Here is an 18588-nt window from a genome sequence, read left to right as displayed (position 1 = left end):
GCGAGTCATGTAGGGAAACAAAGACAGTAATTCTTCATTTTTATTTTTTTTTCTTTTTTCCTTTCTATTGGTTCAAATAGAGTGCCCATTGAAAGACATAATCATATAATATAAATAAGGTAGTTTTTTTCTTTTCTTTTTTTTTTTTTCTTTTTTTAACGAATAACGATAAAGCTGCCGTATAATAATATGAAGCACCCGATGATAATTATTTTTCTTCTTTTTCTTATTTTTTGGGTTAGACTTGACTGTATTCTTTTATCAAGCTTTGAAAATTGAGGATTTATTAGACTAGAAAAAAGTTTCAAACTTTATGATGCTAAAATTGCTAATGATTCTATTGGCTGCTGATAATACAAACATGTGGTCGGCTATTATTTTTAAGATAGAATTCATAGCAAGAAAGTAGACTGGAAATGACACAATTGGGAAAGAAAACAAAACAAAAAACCAAAATCCATTTTACACGTTCACATATCAGATATCACTTACTATTTTTAACTTTAAGAACCCGCTTGCTGATTTTTTTAGGATTTTTGACAAGAGGTTTCGCGTCATCTACACTTCGTTTGATTTCATCACCTCAAAAGATAATATCATCGTTTCTAATACTAAATTTATTTCAGTATTTCCCACAAAAAAAAAAAAAAGAATTATTTCATTATAATATTTTTTATCAGTAGGTCGTCTCAGTTATATGTATATAAATAGTGTGTATAGAATGTACAATATATTTATTTATTTTATTACAAGTTTTGATGTATAGCCAGAATAAACTATAATTTCTTCTGTCACCTCCAAAAATAAATATTTCCATCTGATAGTTTCCTTGCAACTTCTTGGGTCAAATGGAACAGTTATAGCACGTTCACTTTGTCGCTACGTATTTTGTTTGGACAAATCCAATGAAGCAGTTGCATTTTGATTGTTCGGCTTTCAAACAAAATATTCTAAAGTGAATAAAATGTTCTCTTATGAGTAGGAAAAGTGTGAGAAAGGAAGAACTAAACACATGAAAAATACACATACAACAAAAAAAAAAAAAAAAAAAAAAGGAAAGAAAAAAGAAAAATACACAAACCCATAATCATTTATATTAAAAAATATAAGATTGTAGAAGATATCAGGGGCTTTAATTCTTCATGCAAAAAGAAATTAAATGAAACAAAAAGAAATAAACAATGCCAATCTCATTATTTAACAATATATACTAATAAGGCAATTTTAATTTTAATAAAAAAAATAGGCTATACTAATAAAAATTGATCCTTGTAACCTTTCAGTGTAGCCATCCAATCCTCTCCGCCATTTCTGCGTCCCGAAATCCGGACCTCCTCCAAAATCCTAAATACACCATTGACCGAAAATTCACCGTTTTTGCAGTTACCCAAAAAAAAAAAAAAAAAAACCCACTTTGAGCCTCTACTGTTGATTTTGCAATAGATTTTCCGACGTTCAATTTGACATTTTGAAGAACACCCTTTACTCAATGCCGTAAAAGATGACATCTTGTTCCAGAAATTAACGTTATGATCAATGACATTAGGCACTTTCAAGCACCATCTATGCAGATTTTTTTTGCTGTTGATCCATGAAAGCTTCCTGTTGATGTTCAAAGTCTAGCTTGGATATTGCTTATGTAACATATATATATATATATATATATACTCGGTAAATCATTATCATATGGAATTTGCAAATTTGAATTCAGAACCTTTTGGTTTACGTGTATTTAATACACAATTCTTGGATGGCTGCTTAATAAATACAGTTTTTTGAGATGGGGAACTTAAGGAGCTTCAAGTGATGGAAATGAATGAATTGAGGATTAAACTCCATTGGCTTCCACATGTTTTCTTGTTTCTCATTGTTGTTTTGAGCTTGTTGCCGAGCACACATTGCGTGAACGGGAATGATTACAGTCAAACCAAAAACCCAGCTGTGCTTCCCATTGTTACGGAATTGATCTACAACAGGCTTTCAAATCTCTCTACTATTTTAACAAATGATATAAAAAAGGATTTGCACTTCTGCATAAAGAATGTGTAAGTAATTCACATAATTCCTCTAGTTCTCTGGTTTTTCATTCAATATTGATTTCAACCCATGATTTTTTTTATTATTTTTTATTGCTTATTTTTTATACCTTGCATTGCAGAGAGTCTGATTGGGATGAAGCATTCAATTTCAGAGGAAAATTGGGTTTCTTGTCTGATTGCATTAAGAAGACGAAAGGTATGATTTTTATTTTGTTTATTAAGTCGTTTTGTTTTCATGTTTTGTCTTCTTCAACTTTTACCATCTCTATGTATCCTAGAAATGAATGGTGGCACAATCAAATTAATAAAAAATTTAGCCTGATAATTGATGTGGTTCTGTCAAACAGGAGATCTCACAAATCGACTATGTACAGCAGCAGAAATAAGATTCTACTTCAATAGTTTCCTTGATATGAGGGATAAAGATTCTTCATACTTGAAACCAAACAAGAACTGCAATTTGACATCATGGAAATCCGGGTGCGAACCAGGTTGGGGTTGTAGTATCGGCAATGATAAGAAGCTTGACCTCAAATCTACAACCATTCCTTACAGAACTCGGGATTGTCAGCCTTGTTGTGAGGGTTTCTTCTGTCCCATGGGTCTTACTTGCATGATACGTAAGTACGTTATAACATCCCCAGCCATTTAGTGTTGTAAGAGTTTGCTTGTAATTTACCATCTTATCATTCCTTTGAGGTTGATGCTTTTCTATCTAATTCTATCTATTTTTTAAGCGAGCAAACGTTTGGATATATTGATTCTGTTTTAGACTCTTGTGAAAGTTTTCTTAGTCTCTGTAAATTTGATTTATAGTGATGCAAGAGTTCCCACATTTAATCATTTTTGCATTGTAAGGCCTTCAATTTATTTCAAAATTTTCTTCCAAATGAAGCTTGCCCATCAGGTTCTTTCTGTCCGCTTGCTAAACTGAATAAGTCGACTGGACTATGTGATCCGTAAGTTCGTAATATCATACTCTTTTTAAAGTTTTTAAAGTCTTCGTGCTCGGGTCTTATATGGGCATACCATGCATTAATCTACATGGTTAACATAATTTTGCAGATATGGTTACCAAATACCTCCTGGACAACCAAATCATACTTGTGGCGGTGCAGATGTTTGGGCTGACTTAGGGAGTAGCAGTGATATTTTCTGTGCACCAGGTTCATACTGCCCCACTACCATAACTGAAGTTGGTTGCAGTAAAGGGTATTGACCTCTTATCCTAGATCTCAGATTGCTTAATTGTTTGCTGTTTGCCGTTTTCTGTGAGATAATAAAGCAAGGATCCGAAGCATTGCCATTGATTTTTCTTTTTTCACATGCTGACAATTGGTGTTCAGCATCTTCATTTACTAATATTTTCTGTTCATGCAACTTCAGACATTACTGTAGAATGGGTTCAACTTCCGAACAACGTAAGTGTTTTCCCATTTTATTTTATTCTATTTTTTAGCATCATAGCGATTTGTGCCATGCCATACAGAAGTTAACATTTGTATGTAAGCTATTTCCCATTTTCTTTCCTTCCATTTCTACCTTATTAGTCATTAGGACCTTTTACAGGAAAGAAATAGGAAAATGAATTTTTTGTAACATTGATTTAAGGAAACAATTATTTAATGAAAGCAGTTGTTAGTTTAGAGGAAGTTGCTTTTAGATGTTGTTTGTCATTAAAATGCTCTACTAGAATGCTGGAAGAATCATTATGATATTTTCGATGAATCTTATAAAACTGGTTAAACGCATCTTATTGTCACTAAGAATATGATATTTCTGAATATCATTCATCTTCGCACTGCATTGTTCTTCAAATTCAAAAGCAGTGCATCACTCAAGTAGTTTTGTCAATACTTTTGAGTATGAGAAGGAAGGATGTTGATATTTGATTATTACGACCATTTGCAGCATGCTTCCAGTTGGCTACCTGCAATTCAAAGACTTCAAACCAAAATATCCGTGCTTATGGGGTCATTCTGATTGTAAGTGATTTGCTTATGTTGTCTTAGATGACAACGTGAACATAAATCTTAAGCTAGTACCGTGATCTTGTTTGTTAAGCAGGGTATAGATAATTATTGATCAGCTGTGTTTTTAACTTATATCTGTTTCGTTTGATAACCATGGATGATGCAATGTAGCCAGGCTGACAGTTTATTGTAATTGTCAACCTAATTCCCATTGCATATGCTCTTATTTGTAATTAGCATTTCAAGTTTTTATGCATGAAGAAATGCCAAACAACCTTGCAGACCTAGCTCGGCTATATCTCCTCATATGACTCTTTCATTCTTTTTAGCTGGAATATCTCTTCATATGACTTCAACTATATGAAATTGATTTCGTTAACATCCCTTTGTAGGTAGCACTGAGTATGCTGCTAGTCATTATATATAACTGTTCTGATCAAGTTCTTAGTACTCGAGAAAGAAGACAGGCAAAGTCCAGGGAAGCTGCAGCAAGACATGCAAGAGAAACGGCACAAGCACGTGAAAGGTGGAAATCTGCAAAAGACATGGCCAAGAAGCGTGCAGTAGGTTTGCAACAACAGCTATCACACACGTTTTCTCGCAAAAAATCAACAAGGCAACCGGATTGGAAGGGTTTGGGTGACACAACATCTGTGCCATCTGATAATTCTTTACCACCTTTGCATCCAGGCACTTCAAGTGCACCTCAGCAATCTGCACCGGTTTCAAAAGGAAAGAAAACAGAACCAAGCAGCCTTACAAAAATGTTACGTAAAATTGACGAGAATCCAAATAGTCATGAAGGCTTTAATTTGCAGATTGGAGACAAAAATATTAAAAAGCAAGCTCCAAAAGGTAAACAATTACACACTCAGAGCCAAATATTCAAGTATGCCTATGGGCAAATTGAGAAGGAGAAAGCAATGCAGCAGAAAAACAAGAACTTGACATTCTCAGGAGTAATTTCAATGGCTACTGATGTAGAAATCAAGACCAGACCTGTGATTGAAGTGGCTTTTAAAGACCTAACTCTCACTTTAAAGGGGAAACATAAGCATCTCTTGAGGTGTGTAACTGGGAAGATCATGCCTGGTCGAGTTTCAGCTGTCATGGGTCCTTCAGGGGCTGGGAAAACGACATTTCTTTCTGCTTTATCAGGAAAAGCAACTGGATGCACTACAACTGGTTCAATCTTCATAAATGGAAAGCTGCAGTCAATGAAGTCATACAAGAAAATTATTGGTTTTGTACCGCAGGATGATATTGTGCATGGGAATTTGACAGTGGAAGAGAATCTTCGATTCAGTGCAAGATGCAGGTATTTGCAATATGGTCGGTCTTATGTTGTTACCATACTTGGGCTAAACATGAGGCATTTTATTACTTTTCATCATAGTAGATCACCGGTTTTAGTTATCATCTTCCTAAGTATGCTCTGTCTGCTTGATTTGATAAGTTATCTATCAATGACAGTGGCATGTCCAAAATGCTTGCTGTCTGCTACAATTACTCGTATGAGAATTTTGTTCCATTACTATCTTAATATTTCTTGTCTTGTCTGTGGCCACAAGTTCTCACTCAACTACTTCAGTGACAATAAAACTATTGTCTAGTATTTTTTTTCTTTTTTTTGTATATATTACTGATTCTTATTTCTGTTTTTGGAGACTATCTGCGGACATGCCAAAACCTGATAAGGTTCTGGTGGTTGAAAGAGTTATAGAGGCTTTGGGACTGCAGGCAGTGCGGGATTCCCTTGTTGGGACAGTGGAGAGAAGAGGAATATCTGGAGGTCAAAGGAAGCGAGTAAATGTTGGGCTAGAGATGGTCATGGAACCCTCATTACTGATCTTGGATGAGCCTACATCTGGTTTGGATAGTTCATCTTCCAATTTACTTCTTAGAGCACTACGACGTGAAGCTCTTGAAGGGGTAAACATATGCATGGTAGTTCACCAGCCGAGGTACATGCTTTCTATTTCTTAAGACTCATGTTCTGTTTGAGAAGTTATTTAATTTGAATGAATATTTAACTTTCTTTTTATCAAAACAGCTATTCCCTGTTCAAGATGTTTGATGATCTAATACTCCTAGCCAAAGGTGGTCTTACTGTATATCATGGTTCAGTAAAGAAAGTTGAAGAATACTTTTCAGGAGTTGGCATCATCGTACCAGAACGTGTTAATCCCCCAGATCACTACATTGACATTCTAGAGGGTCTAGTCAAACCAAGCTCCGGTGTGACCAGTGAACAACTTCCAGTCAGATGGATGCTTCACAACGGGTACCCAGTACCCCCAGATATGCTGCAACTTATTGATGGAGCTGGTGCCTCATCAAGTAGTGATGCAAGTACTGAACCAGCTTTTGCAGGAGAATTCTGGCAGGATGTGAAGTACAATGTTGAGATGAAAAAAGATCATATGGATCACAACTTCTTAAAGTCTCCGGATTTATCCAACAGAAGAACTCCTGGTGTACTTAGACAGTATAGATATTTCCTTGGAAGGTATAGCTTTCATCATTCAACTCTACTCAAGCCTAAACCCTTTTTAGTCTCTCCAAAATGTTGTAAATTGGAAAAACAAAATAAATAAATAAATTTACAACGTACTTACGAAACTTTGATGTTTCTAACACAAATATCTGGCTATACGAGTAATTTCCTTTCAGGGTTGGTAAGCAAAGGCTAAGAGAATCCAAAATACAAGCAGTTGATTATCTGATTTTATTAATTGCTGGAGCCTGCTTAGGGACCCTTGCTAAAGTGAGCGATGAAACATTGGGGTCCACCAGCTATACTTACACTGTAATTGCTGTTTGTAAGTATAAGAATGCAAACTTTTTAACCATTTTTAGGAAATATGATCCCCTTTTATTACCTAAGCATAAAATAGCCGTTCCTCAACTACACAAAAATTCTAGCATATTCTTATGTTCTTGTCTTTCCTTATTGTTTTGCAGCACTACTATCAAAAATTGCGGCTCTGAGATCATTTTTGGACAAATTACATTACTGGAGAGAAAGAGCATCAGGGATCAGCAGTCTGGCGAATTTTCTGTCCAAAGATACAGTAGATCATTTCAATACCATTGTCAAGCCTTTGGTTTATCTATCTATGTTCTATTTCTTCAACAATCCCAGATCATCCTTTCTCGACAATTACATTGTTTTGGTTTTCCTTGTGTACTGCGTGACTGGCATAGCTTATGCACTTGCCATTTACCTTGATCCAAGTCCTGCACAATTGGTAATATACAGGAACAACACTTTAATATCAACACTTCACATGTCAATATATGTTTTAACTGTGATATTACAGTTAAATAAGTTCTTCACTTCAGTATTTCTTTCTCTTTGCAGTGGTCAGTGCTTCTTCCAGTTGTTATGACCCTAATTGCAACCCAAGATAAAGATAGCAAAGTTGTGAAGGTTTTAGGAAGATTCTGCTACACAAAGTGGGCCCTAGAAGCTTTTGTCATTGCAAATGCTGAAAGGTTTGTTCGGCTTGTTTCTTTCTCGTCTTGTAGAGCCGCTTAATGATTTACCTTTGCAAATATCAAAACAAAAATCTGTTGTCTTACTGCATTCATAGACACACTCAAAGCTGGATATTGTCTACTGAGAATTGTGGTCAAAACTTTCATGCAGTATGGAAAACGGAGACTTTGTACTGTTAAATTTTGAACTGTCTTTGCATGTGCTTTTAAAAACATAGTTATACAATTCTGAGTAGCATTGCTTTCTGGTAATCTTTGCCTTAACTTTCTATCTGCTCTTTTCTTCAGGTATTCCGGAGTGTGGTTGATAACCCGCTGCGATGCATTGTACAAAAGTGGGTATGATCTTCACGATTGGAACCTTTGTCTAGCCAGGCTCTTCCTATTTGGTTTACTTAGTCGTGTGGTGGCTTTCTTTCTAATGCTGACCTTCCAAAAGAAGTGAGTTTTGTGTTTTGGGAAAAAAAAAAAAAAAAAAAAATAGCAGTCAATTTTGAAAAACACTTGGTAGCATAGTAAATTAATCAGCAGTAGGGGTTCACTTAGCCACCTGAAGGAATACAACTTCTCTTTAGCAAACATGAATTGATGGCTAATGATATGTAATATTGTAGCAAGCTCTTTACAGTGCAAGTAGACAATACTGACACAATTTGCTATGTACAGAAAGAAGAAAAAAATGGAAAAAAGAAAAAGAAAAAGAAAATCAGCTTGATTATTCCTTTACATATTTGCACTTAGAATTGTTGTTTTCGAAATCAGTTACATCAACAGCATGATGGAAAAGTTTGGTTACAATATGAAGGTACTTGGAAAGATTTTGAAAAGCATTATTCCATAAAAACATGGACATTTTCTAGTATACAATATAAGAAAAAATAAAAAAAAATTCCTGAACCTGTATGTATGATGTTGAAAGATTTATTTGAGACTTGTATGATACCACAGTATCTTTAAAATGAATTTCATCCCACCGGTACAGATGGTTTTGTGATGTTTGTTTTCTAGGATACAACGGATGATTTAGATTTCAGATATGACACAACCAAAATCTTTCACTGCTAACTTAATGTATTACCACACTTATGCACACAATGTAAACTACACTATAACTCCACAAAATTCTTCTTCTTTGTTCAATTATTCTTTGTGCTAAAAAAAGAGCTCCAAAAAGTTGTATATAAAGCCTCAAACGGTAAAAACATGTCATCAATTCCATTAAAACTCATTTATTCCTTATTAATACAAAACTCATCAATATAAAAAAAAAAATGCTAAATCATTCAATTAAATTAAATGTTAAAAATGCTACAATTCTCCACATGAATGATTTAACAATTAAGGACAATGCAAAACTCTAGTGGTAAAGCTCTATGGTTGGAATCTACATAAAATAATTAGATGTTATTCTTTGAACATGTCCTTATAAGACTATATTTATATTACTAATTAATGGTAGATACGATATGTTTGAATCATTTCATTGTTTGTGTAGATGATAATGTAATTCACACATTATTCCTTCTTGGTACACTTCGGTTCTCGCTCTTATATTTATTTTGGTCTTGAACATCTTTCTAGTTCTGCGAGAGTTTTTAGAGAATTGTGCATTTATCAATTCTTTTTTGAAGCGGCCACTCTTCTCTCTCATATAGGTGATTTTTATTTCCAATGTAATTAGCATGATTATGCATAGATTACCAAACACACATATATAATAATCATTAAAAGCATATTTATGCTGTTTCATTATAGGAATTGGCACAGAATTAACCCCATAATGATCCATACCAATTTTTACAAATGCATTTTCGTATTGAACCTAGATGTTGGGATTTCCAATCAACTAGATTGGGTTTCCATCGAATTGACTTTTCTTATGAGCTTCAATCCCATTCCCCTCGATGACTTCTCAACTAAATTTCTATTTAACCCTTTGGTTAGCGGATCCATCATATTGTCTTTCAACTTTACACACTTTATCGAGATAACTCCAATTAAGATTAACTGTCTAATAAAATTATGTTTATGACGAATGTGTCTAGACTTTCCATTATATATATAATATATTGTGCCCTGGCAATCCCAGATCGACTATTACAATGTATACTTATTGCTGGCACAATTTAGGCCATCTAGAAATATCCTCTCAAAATTGCCATAGTTATTCAACATTTTCACCATATTTATCTAATGCAATGAGCTCAGATTTTATTGTGGATCGAGTTATAATAATTTGTTTGGATGACTTCCATGTTACAACTGCACCTACTAATGTGATCACATAGTTACTCATGGACTTTGAATTTTTGATACCTAATATCCAATTTACATCATTGTATCCTTCTAATACAGTAAGACATATTTTTTCGTACAATCCATAATCACGAGTATATCATAAGTACATTAATATTCTAATCATTCATTTCCAATGATCTTCATTAGAATTATTCGTGTATCTACTTAGTTTACTCAGAGAGTAGGCTATGTCTGGTCTTGTATAACTCATCAGGGACATTAGACTTCCAATCACTCTTGCATATTTCACTTGAGTTACACTCTCCCTTTTATTTTTTGATAAGTGTAAACTCATATCTATGAGTGTTCTGACTATACTAGTATCGTCTTTATTAAATTTAGCTAGTGTTTTAACCACATAATATGTTTGACTAAAAATGATTGCATTCGAAGTTCTAGTGATTTTCACTCCTAAAATCACATCGGCAAGCCTCATATCTTTCATGTTAAATTTGAATTTTAATATGGTTTTTGTAGTTTGAAGTATATTGTTGTCACTACCTAAAATAAATATAACATCTACATACAAATAAAGAATGACTTATCTATTCTCTATATCTTTTACATAAATACATTATTTAGTATGGCACTATCAATTTTTTTATGTCATTGCTTTGGGGCTTATTTTAGTCCATATAGGATTTTACCAATCTACAGATTTTCTTTTGCTATTTTGGTGCAGAAAAACCCTCAGGTTGCTCCATGTAGATCTTTTCATTAAGATATCCATTAAGAAATATTGTTTTAACATCCATTTGATGTACTTCAAGATCCTGCAATGCAGCGCTCGCCAATACCATCCTTATGAAATTTATTTTCGTTATTGGAGAATAAGTATCAAAATAATCATGGCCTTCTTGTTGTTTTTATCCTTAATTACAAGCCTTACCTTGTATTTATTTATTGTTCCATCTACTTTTATTCTCCTTCTAAATATCCATTTGTAATTCAACGGTTTAGAATTTGGAGGAAGATTTACTAATATACTAACTCGTATATGGGATTCTGCAATATGGAATTAATCTCACTTTTCATGACCTCTTTTCATAAATTCACTTTAGGAGAGTTTACAGCTTTTTGGAACTTTTGAGGTTCATTTTCTAGCATGTAAGTAAGAAAATTTAGACGGAAGAATTTTTCCGTTCTTACTCTCTTGCTTCATCTGAGATCAACCTCAATCTCAATTTCAGTCTTCTCTTCTTGATCACTATGATGATTATATTCATTTATAGCATCATACGTTCGTTTAGATGAACTCGCTCCTTTTTTGAACTTATATGAAAAAATGTGCTAAAAAATGGTGCATTTCTCGATTCTATTATCATGTTCTTGTATACATCAGGAATTTCATACTTGTATACATAAGAAATGGATATGCACTACTATTTTGAGCATAACTTGTAAAAATGTAATCAACTATTTTTGGATCTATTTTCACTTTCTTAGAAGTAAGTACCACCACTTTAGCTAGACACCTCTACACTCTTAAGTATTTATAGGAAGGTTGTTTTCTTTTCCAAAGCTCATAGAGTGTCTTCACCTGATTCTTCTGAGACACCTTATTTAAAGGTAGTTCGCCGACAAAATGGCTTCCTCTCACAAGTTTTGAGATAATACTGAATTTATCAACATTGCATTCATCATATCTTGTAAGGTACGATTTTTCCATTCAACTATACCATTTGCTTATGGTGAATATGCTGTAGTAATTTCATGTCTAATACTGTGTTGAGTACAATATTCACCAAATGAAGCTAGATAGTCACCACCATGACTACTTCTTGTTACTTTAATATTTTTGTTAAATTGATTCTCAACTTCAGTTTTACAGAGAATAAACTTCTCTATTGCCTCATCCTTGCTTTTAAACAAGTATACATAGCAATATTTCGTGCTATCATTGATAAATGTGATAAAATATTTATTGTCTATTCTAGTTGGTAGAAATTTCAAGTCATATATATCACTAGGGATTAAATCCAAAGTTTTTTCCCACAAACATTCCAGACTTAGACAAAACAACCTTATCATACTCAAACACTAAACAAAAATCATGCTTGCTCAAAAGCAATTCAGACACCAGATTCTTGCGAATGTCTAGAACAAATAACACATTGTTGAGCTAAGTTCTTTCCAGAGGTCATGTTCAAGATTACTTTGCCCTTCCCTAGGACTTCAGACGTGGCAGAATTTCCTATGAACAATTTTTTCTCATTTTTATTTAGTTCAAAGGAAGTGAATAAGCTTTTGTCTAAACATACGTGGTGGGTTGTACCATTATTAATCCACCACTTTTTAGGATTTGATGTCACCAAGTTCACTTCAAAGACAACAGCACTAAAATCGATATCATCAACCTCTCGAGTGATTTGGTCCACCATCACTCGGTAGACAACAGCCTCTTTGTTCTTCTTCTTTTTCGGTAGTCTACAGTCCAATAATCTGTGATCCATTGTGTCACAGTTGAAGCATTTACCTTGAAACTTGGTATTTTTAGAGATCCCTTCTTTAGGCCCCAACGTAGAGTCCTTGGAAACTTTTTCAGTCTTCTTCTTATTCTTGTTCTTGGAGCTTCAACTATGCTAGACAATATTGGCCTTACCTCGGCTTGTAAAAATCTTTTCTTAGATCTCCTATTGTCATATTTGATATGAAGTTTGCCAACAAGAGCTTTCGCATCAATTTTCTTCCTCTTATGTTTAAGATAATTCTTGAAGTCTTTTCAACTAAGTAGTAAGCTTCTCAATTATAAATGATATTTGAAAGGGTTCACTAGTTATCATCCCTTCATAGCGAATCTCTTGAATGAGCATTTGTAATTCATGTACTTGAATCATCAGAAGCTTTGAATCCACCATCATGAATTCCAAGAACTTGCCTACTACAAACTTTTTGAAATCAGTATTCTCAGTTTTGTATTTGCAGTCCAAAGTTTACCGCAACTTTTTTGTTGTTTTCATGCTACAGCACAACCCATACAAAACATCTAATAGACCATTTAAGATATAATTATGATATAAGTAATTGGAATGCTTCCATACATCCAACCATGAGTGTTTCTCTATCACTCTTTTCATTACTTAGAGGTGTGTTTTTATTCAAGAATCTCGCAAGGTTCAGGATGATCAAGTAAAACAACATCTTTTATTTCCATCTTTTAAAATGTGTTCCATTAAATTTCTCTGGTCACTCAGCATGATTTGCAGGTATAGCAGCCGGTTTAGGAGTAGGTATTTGGACCACAGGAGTTGGAGTTGGCACTTGTTTAGCATGCATAATTGATCTTATATTAGAAGTCACATTATATGATCCACTTGCCATTTCAGTAAGATTACAAATAGAAATCAACTAGTTGTTCTTCTAAACCCCCTTAAACTAATTAAACCCAATTTCCAATATGAAAATACAACAATGTGATTTTTTTGATTTTTCTTTATACACCCACAAAATGTTGTAAATGCCTGCAAAATTATTGTAAATACCTACAAAATTACTGTATACACCATAACATTTCTATATACACTTGAATAATTACTTTATACACCTACCAATGCCAACATCATCACTAACATTATTGTTGACATCATCCATCGATGTCATGATGATGTGGCATTCTAACATGGCACACTGCTGATGTGGTATCATAATGACGTTCATGATGATGTGGCATGCTGATATGGCAGATGACATCACTGTCTAGTGTCACATGTTGCTCTGCCACTACACGACTCGTGGCTATGCCACTACTCAGCATGTGGCACCCTAAATCTTTTGGGCCAGCATCTCACGAGCCAAGTTTTGCTATTGGACCTTACATTTGAGTTGAAATACCAGCCTGTTTGTAGATGGGTTGAGCTTTAACATAAGCCAAACCCAGCAAAATTCATGCTCCAGCCCTTATGTCCATTATCCAACCTATTTACTTATGGCTGACCACTCTTCAACCTTCAACCGGGTCATTTTTTATATGTTTCATTGGTAAACGAGTCAGCTGACGAGGTTGGATTTTTTTTTTCCCACCATTTTTCAGCATTCCGGCACTGAAAAATCACCAAAATATTTATAAAAACATAGGTAATCAAATTATGAGAATAAATTTTTGATAAAACAAGGGAAAAAAATTATGCCAAATCAATTTAAAAAGGGACGGGTATGGAGAATTTTTTTTTTTTCAAAAACAAACAAATATATATATAGACATAACGAAGGAAAGAATGAATAGATAAGAGAAATTCGTCTTAAGATTGGAAGAAAAAATTAAAAGAATTTCCCAAACCTATATATATGATGTTGAAAGATTTATCCAAGACCTGTGTGATACCACAGTATTCTTAAGACGAATTTCGCCTCACTAGTGTAGATGGTTCGGTGACATGTGTCTCCTAAGATACAATAGACGATTTAGATTTCGAACACGATATTACCAAAATCTTTCACTTCGAACTTAATGTATCTAAACTTTATCACACTTTTGCACACAATGTAAACTACACTAAAACTCCACAAAATTCTTCTTCATTGTTCAATTTTTCTTTGTGCTAAAAAAAGAGCTCCAACAGGCTGTATATATAGCTTTATAAGACCCAAACGGTAAAAATATGTCATCAATTCCATTAAAACTCATTTATTCCTTATTAATACAAAACCCATTAATAAAAAAACAAAGTTAAATCATTCAATTAAATTAAACGTTAAAAGTTACATTCGAATATCAAAGAAATTCAAAATCCCATGTTCTCATATTTGAGAAAACTGCTATCGAGATTTATTATCCCTCTAATTCCAATCCTACGACTCTCTATGATCATGAAATTGATTGATCTAAATATATATATATATATATACATAAACAGAAATTCTATGGTGAGGATGGTCCGTATGAGGACCGCAGTATTAGTGACGGTTTTTCATAGTATTAACGACGATTTTTTAGAACATCATCACCAATACTATGAAAAACCATCACCAATACTGTGGTTCGCATGAGGACTGTCCGCACCATAGATAAACTGTATATATAAATATATATATATATAGATATATATATATATATATATATATATGAATGTTTTTGGACATATTAATTTCTATTACTTTGAAACAGATTGATGAAAAAAAAAGAAAAAAAGATGATGATTGATTGAGAGTTCTAAAAAGTAACTGAGCAAAGTCATGAAAGCAGTCCAATTGTAAAGCAAAAATGTGCCAAAAATGTATGTTTTTTTTGTTTTAATAGGAAAGTAGCGAATGAAAAACGTCTATAATTAGACATGAAATATTATATAATAACAATACTCTATATGTAAATTTGGCTAACCTTATGGCCTTTGAAACTCGAATGATAAAGATTGTGTTTGATTCTGTATTTGGTTAAAACAATTGATTAAAAACATCATGTTATATTTATTTTTACTTGGAGTTATTGAAAAGATAAATAAGTTCAAACTTTGACTGAAAAGTCGAGTAAAAGAGAGAATATATTTTATTAAAAAAAAAAGTATGACGTGGCAGCAGTAAATTAGAAATGGCGGACACGTAGTATAAATATTAAAATTACTAGAAAATTTTCCACAATGCAATGAAATCGGCAGTGGCGTTTCGAAACGCCTACTTTACCATCTCCCGCTCCTTAAAGCCGAGCCTTAACCGTTCCTTGTTTCTCTTCTCTCTCCATTCGCTCCCAACCTTCGCCGTTTCTCCTCCTCCTTCTCGGCGACTCAGGCCCGAAACGTTTCCCTCACTCTCCGCCACTATCTGTTCCTCGACCATGGCGGCCGATGAAGCCAACGAGCCACCCCCTTCGTCCCCTTCCTTGGAGAAGCAGTTCGAGAGCTTCCGCGTTCAGCTCGATGAGTCCGGTAGCTTGCGGGAGCGCATTCGAGCTGTCGTGATGGAGATCGAATCCACCACCAGGCTCATGCAGGCTGCTCTACTCCTCGTCCACCAGTCTCGCCCTACTCCTGGTAAAGAAATGAAATAAGTTTATTTTTGTGAATTTTTTGGGATTGTTTTTATGCTATTGTTATTCAGCAAAAGGGTTTTTCTTGTTGTATTTGAAGCAGAAGTTTTAGAGAAGCCCAAGGCTCAAATTGGTGTGCTTAAGGAGCTCTACAATCGACTTGCTGAAGTTCTTCGTGATTGCCCTGCGCAGTATTATAGGTTAGCACCAGAAACTTTTTGAAACGCTGTTTTGTTCTTTGCATTTTAGTTTTAATCTGGTTGGTTATATCGTATATTGAAATTGTTGATTGTGATTGTGTAGATATCATGGGGATTGGAAGAGTGAAACACAGACCGTGGTTTCGCTGCTTGCTTTCCTGCATTGGTTGGAAACGGGAAATCTTCTGATGCATAGTGAAGCTGAGGAAAAGCTTGGCTGTATGTTATTGCTCTATTGGTATTTCTTTATGAATTATGAATATTTGTCAAGCTGGTAGTGTGTGCCGTGTGGAATCATTTTCCTTGTTTGATTTGATCGTATGTAAAAAATGCCAAACTTTAATGTTTTGCTGCCAAATTATGGTCATTGTTCATCAAATGATAGAAGCATCTAAATAAGCTTTAGTTTTTTCCGACGTATTTTGGTTCAACAAAGAAAAAACGACTACTGGGGAACTTATAGTATGCCACCGTACTCATGGTCATTGTCGTATTGTGTTCAAATTATATGTATATATTTAGATGTTCTTTATTCATTTAACCTTAATGAGTTGGCTATAGTGCTTCTAACATCTTCAATAGCTCCATTTGGTGAGGTAGACAGAAATTAGTCAAATCATTTGCTGACTCTATCATTGTGACACTTCGCTATTCTCTTCTCTTCCAGTTAACATTGTTTCATATTTTCTTGACGATCTATAATGATTTCTGTCTACCCTTTCTTGAAATCGTTCTGAACTTCCAGGGTAATATTTTCATTTGCTAATCCTACTTGTGCATGAATTATGCAGTGAACAATTTAGATTTTGGTCTGGATGTTGAAGACTATCTTATTGGTGAGCTTCTCTTGCTATTTCAAATGTATACTTTTTGTGAAGTGATGGCTTTACTGATCACTGATGATGATGCTGTTTGAACTTGTTGGAAATGCACTAAATTTTCATTTCCTAATAGAAAGTATAGTTGATTTTACTGCTCTACGGAGTAACACACAAAATTCTGATATAAATCAACTATCAGAATTACAAGCACAAGCACAACACACATAATTGACAGGATATTTTCGCTAAGAAAAAAAAAATAATAATAATAAATAACAGAATTATATGGTAAGGTTGGAACTTGCAAGTAGTAGTAGTTAGTTACGTAACATGATTTTTAATATAAAACTTTGTTTGGAGCCTGCTGGGTTACTTCCTTATGTATATTCTTAGTCAACATGCCGTTCTTTTAAGATGGATAGACTGATATGAAACTCTTTTCATATTTCAGGTCTTTGTTTCATGTCGAATGAATTGGTAAGAACTGCCGTACGCCATTTCAATGCATCTCTGTTGTGCTTGAAACAAATTAAGAAACATTGACATTGTTATCTTGGTTAAAAATAATTATGGAATATTGTCAATGTAAAAGAGTCATATATATTAATGTGTTTCAAATGAGCAAATTTGTGGGGGTACATTTGCTTAATTTTCTGCATATTACTTGATATCTTGTTAAAGGGGCTTCTTATGCAGTTAATTTAAACTTTGCAGCCGAGATACGTGGTGAACCAAGTGACGGCAGGAGACTATGATTGCCCAAGAAAGGTGTTGAAGTTCCTGACAGAACTTCATGCAGCCTTCCGTATGCTTAATCTCCGGAATGATTTCCTGCGCAAGAAGTTTGATGGTAGTTTGAAAATTACAATTGTCGATCAAATTTCACCAGTCTCATTTTTTGGAATCGATTTTATAACTCTTGTTTCAACCTCGTCACATGTGGCAGGTATGAAGTATGATCTAAGAAGAGTTGAAGAAGTTTACTATGATGTGAAGATTCGAGGCTTGACAGCCAATGACGATTCAACTGGAGACCAAACAAGCCAAGGACAACCACAGGTCACATGAGTGGTATATTTTTACCTCTCAGTTTGTTTTCATTACCTCCTTAAGTTAAAAGCTGTAATTTTTTTTTTCTTTTTTTAACAGAGAGACAGTCGGCTATGTAATTCCAAGAACACTTCTTTTTTTATTTATTTTTATTTTTTTCAATGGAGTAAAAAAAAAGTCTGATTAGGGATTCATGCAGTACGCACTCGTTTTAGGATAGGATCAAACGAAACCCAAAAGGTCGTGCTAATTGGACCACATATGAGGGGAGAGGAGAAGATATAAATCATTTTCCAAATTCTTTTATATGTCACATCCTATTATTTCAATCATTTATTGAATCCCCACCCTATCGATTGATTGAGGCTGGTAGGTTTTCTCAGAGATTTACAAAATCTCAGGAGTCCAAAGGGCTAATACAGGGACAAACTTTTATGATATTTTATTTTAATGGTTTCGGTTATCCACCCAATTTGGATTTTGAAAATGAGTATTTAGAAAAAATCCTAAATATTCTTAAATGTATGATAATAAGGAACAATTTTTGTATTTTTATTTTTTGGACAAAGTAAGGAACAAAATTGACTAATTGAGCATGAAAATTTGATGGATAAATTGAAGATTTAGAAATATCCAAGCAGTCTCAGTTGGACAAGCAAGAAATGGAGGGGAAAGAGAGGGTGGGCTGGCTGGCTGGCTGGCTGGCTGGCTGGCTATGAAGATGTAATAAGCACCGTCCACTGAGAC

The 18588-nt window shown here is 34.1% G+C and overlaps 2 protein-coding genes across 2 annotated transcripts; both read left to right on the top strand.

Moving 5' to 3' along the window:
• Positions 1 to 956: 956 nt before the first annotated feature.
• LOC107431878 (putative white-brown complex homolog protein 30) lies at positions 957 to 8241 on the top strand. The gene is made up of 14 exons (XM_060812619.1): positions 957 to 2045; positions 2159 to 2235; positions 2387 to 2659; positions 2935 to 2998; positions 3105 to 3251; positions 3426 to 3460; positions 3951 to 4024; positions 4405 to 5330; positions 5680 to 5976; positions 6066 to 6521; positions 6686 to 6834; positions 6977 to 7263; positions 7377 to 7510; positions 7802 to 8241. Exons 1-14 carry the CDS (start codon positions 1807 to 1809, stop codon positions 7956 to 7958), a joined length of 3315 nt encoding a protein of 1104 aa, XP_060668602.1. The 5' UTR covers positions 957 to 1806; the 3' UTR covers positions 7959 to 8241.
• A 7143-nt stretch (positions 8242 to 15384) lies between these two features.
• Positions 15385 to 18033, top strand: LOC107407748 (uncharacterized). The gene is made up of 7 exons (XM_016015058.4): positions 15385 to 15774; positions 15874 to 15970; positions 16074 to 16189; positions 16762 to 16806; positions 17243 to 17268; positions 17506 to 17641; positions 17738 to 18033. Exons 1-7 carry the CDS (start codon positions 15390 to 15392, stop codon positions 17857 to 17859), a joined length of 927 nt encoding a protein of 308 aa, XP_015870544.4. The 5' UTR covers positions 15385 to 15389; the 3' UTR covers positions 17860 to 18033.
• Positions 18034 to 18588: the final 555 nt, after the last annotated feature.

Source organism: Ziziphus jujuba, chromosome 11, assembly GCF_031755915.1.
Source record: "Ziziphus jujuba cultivar Dongzao chromosome 11, ASM3175591v1".
NCBI classification, from domain to species: Eukaryota; Viridiplantae; Streptophyta; class Magnoliopsida; order Rosales; family Rhamnaceae; genus Ziziphus; species Ziziphus jujuba.
The sequence above is the reverse complement of the archived record's forward strand: the minus strand, read 5'-3'. Positions and strand labels throughout refer to the sequence as shown.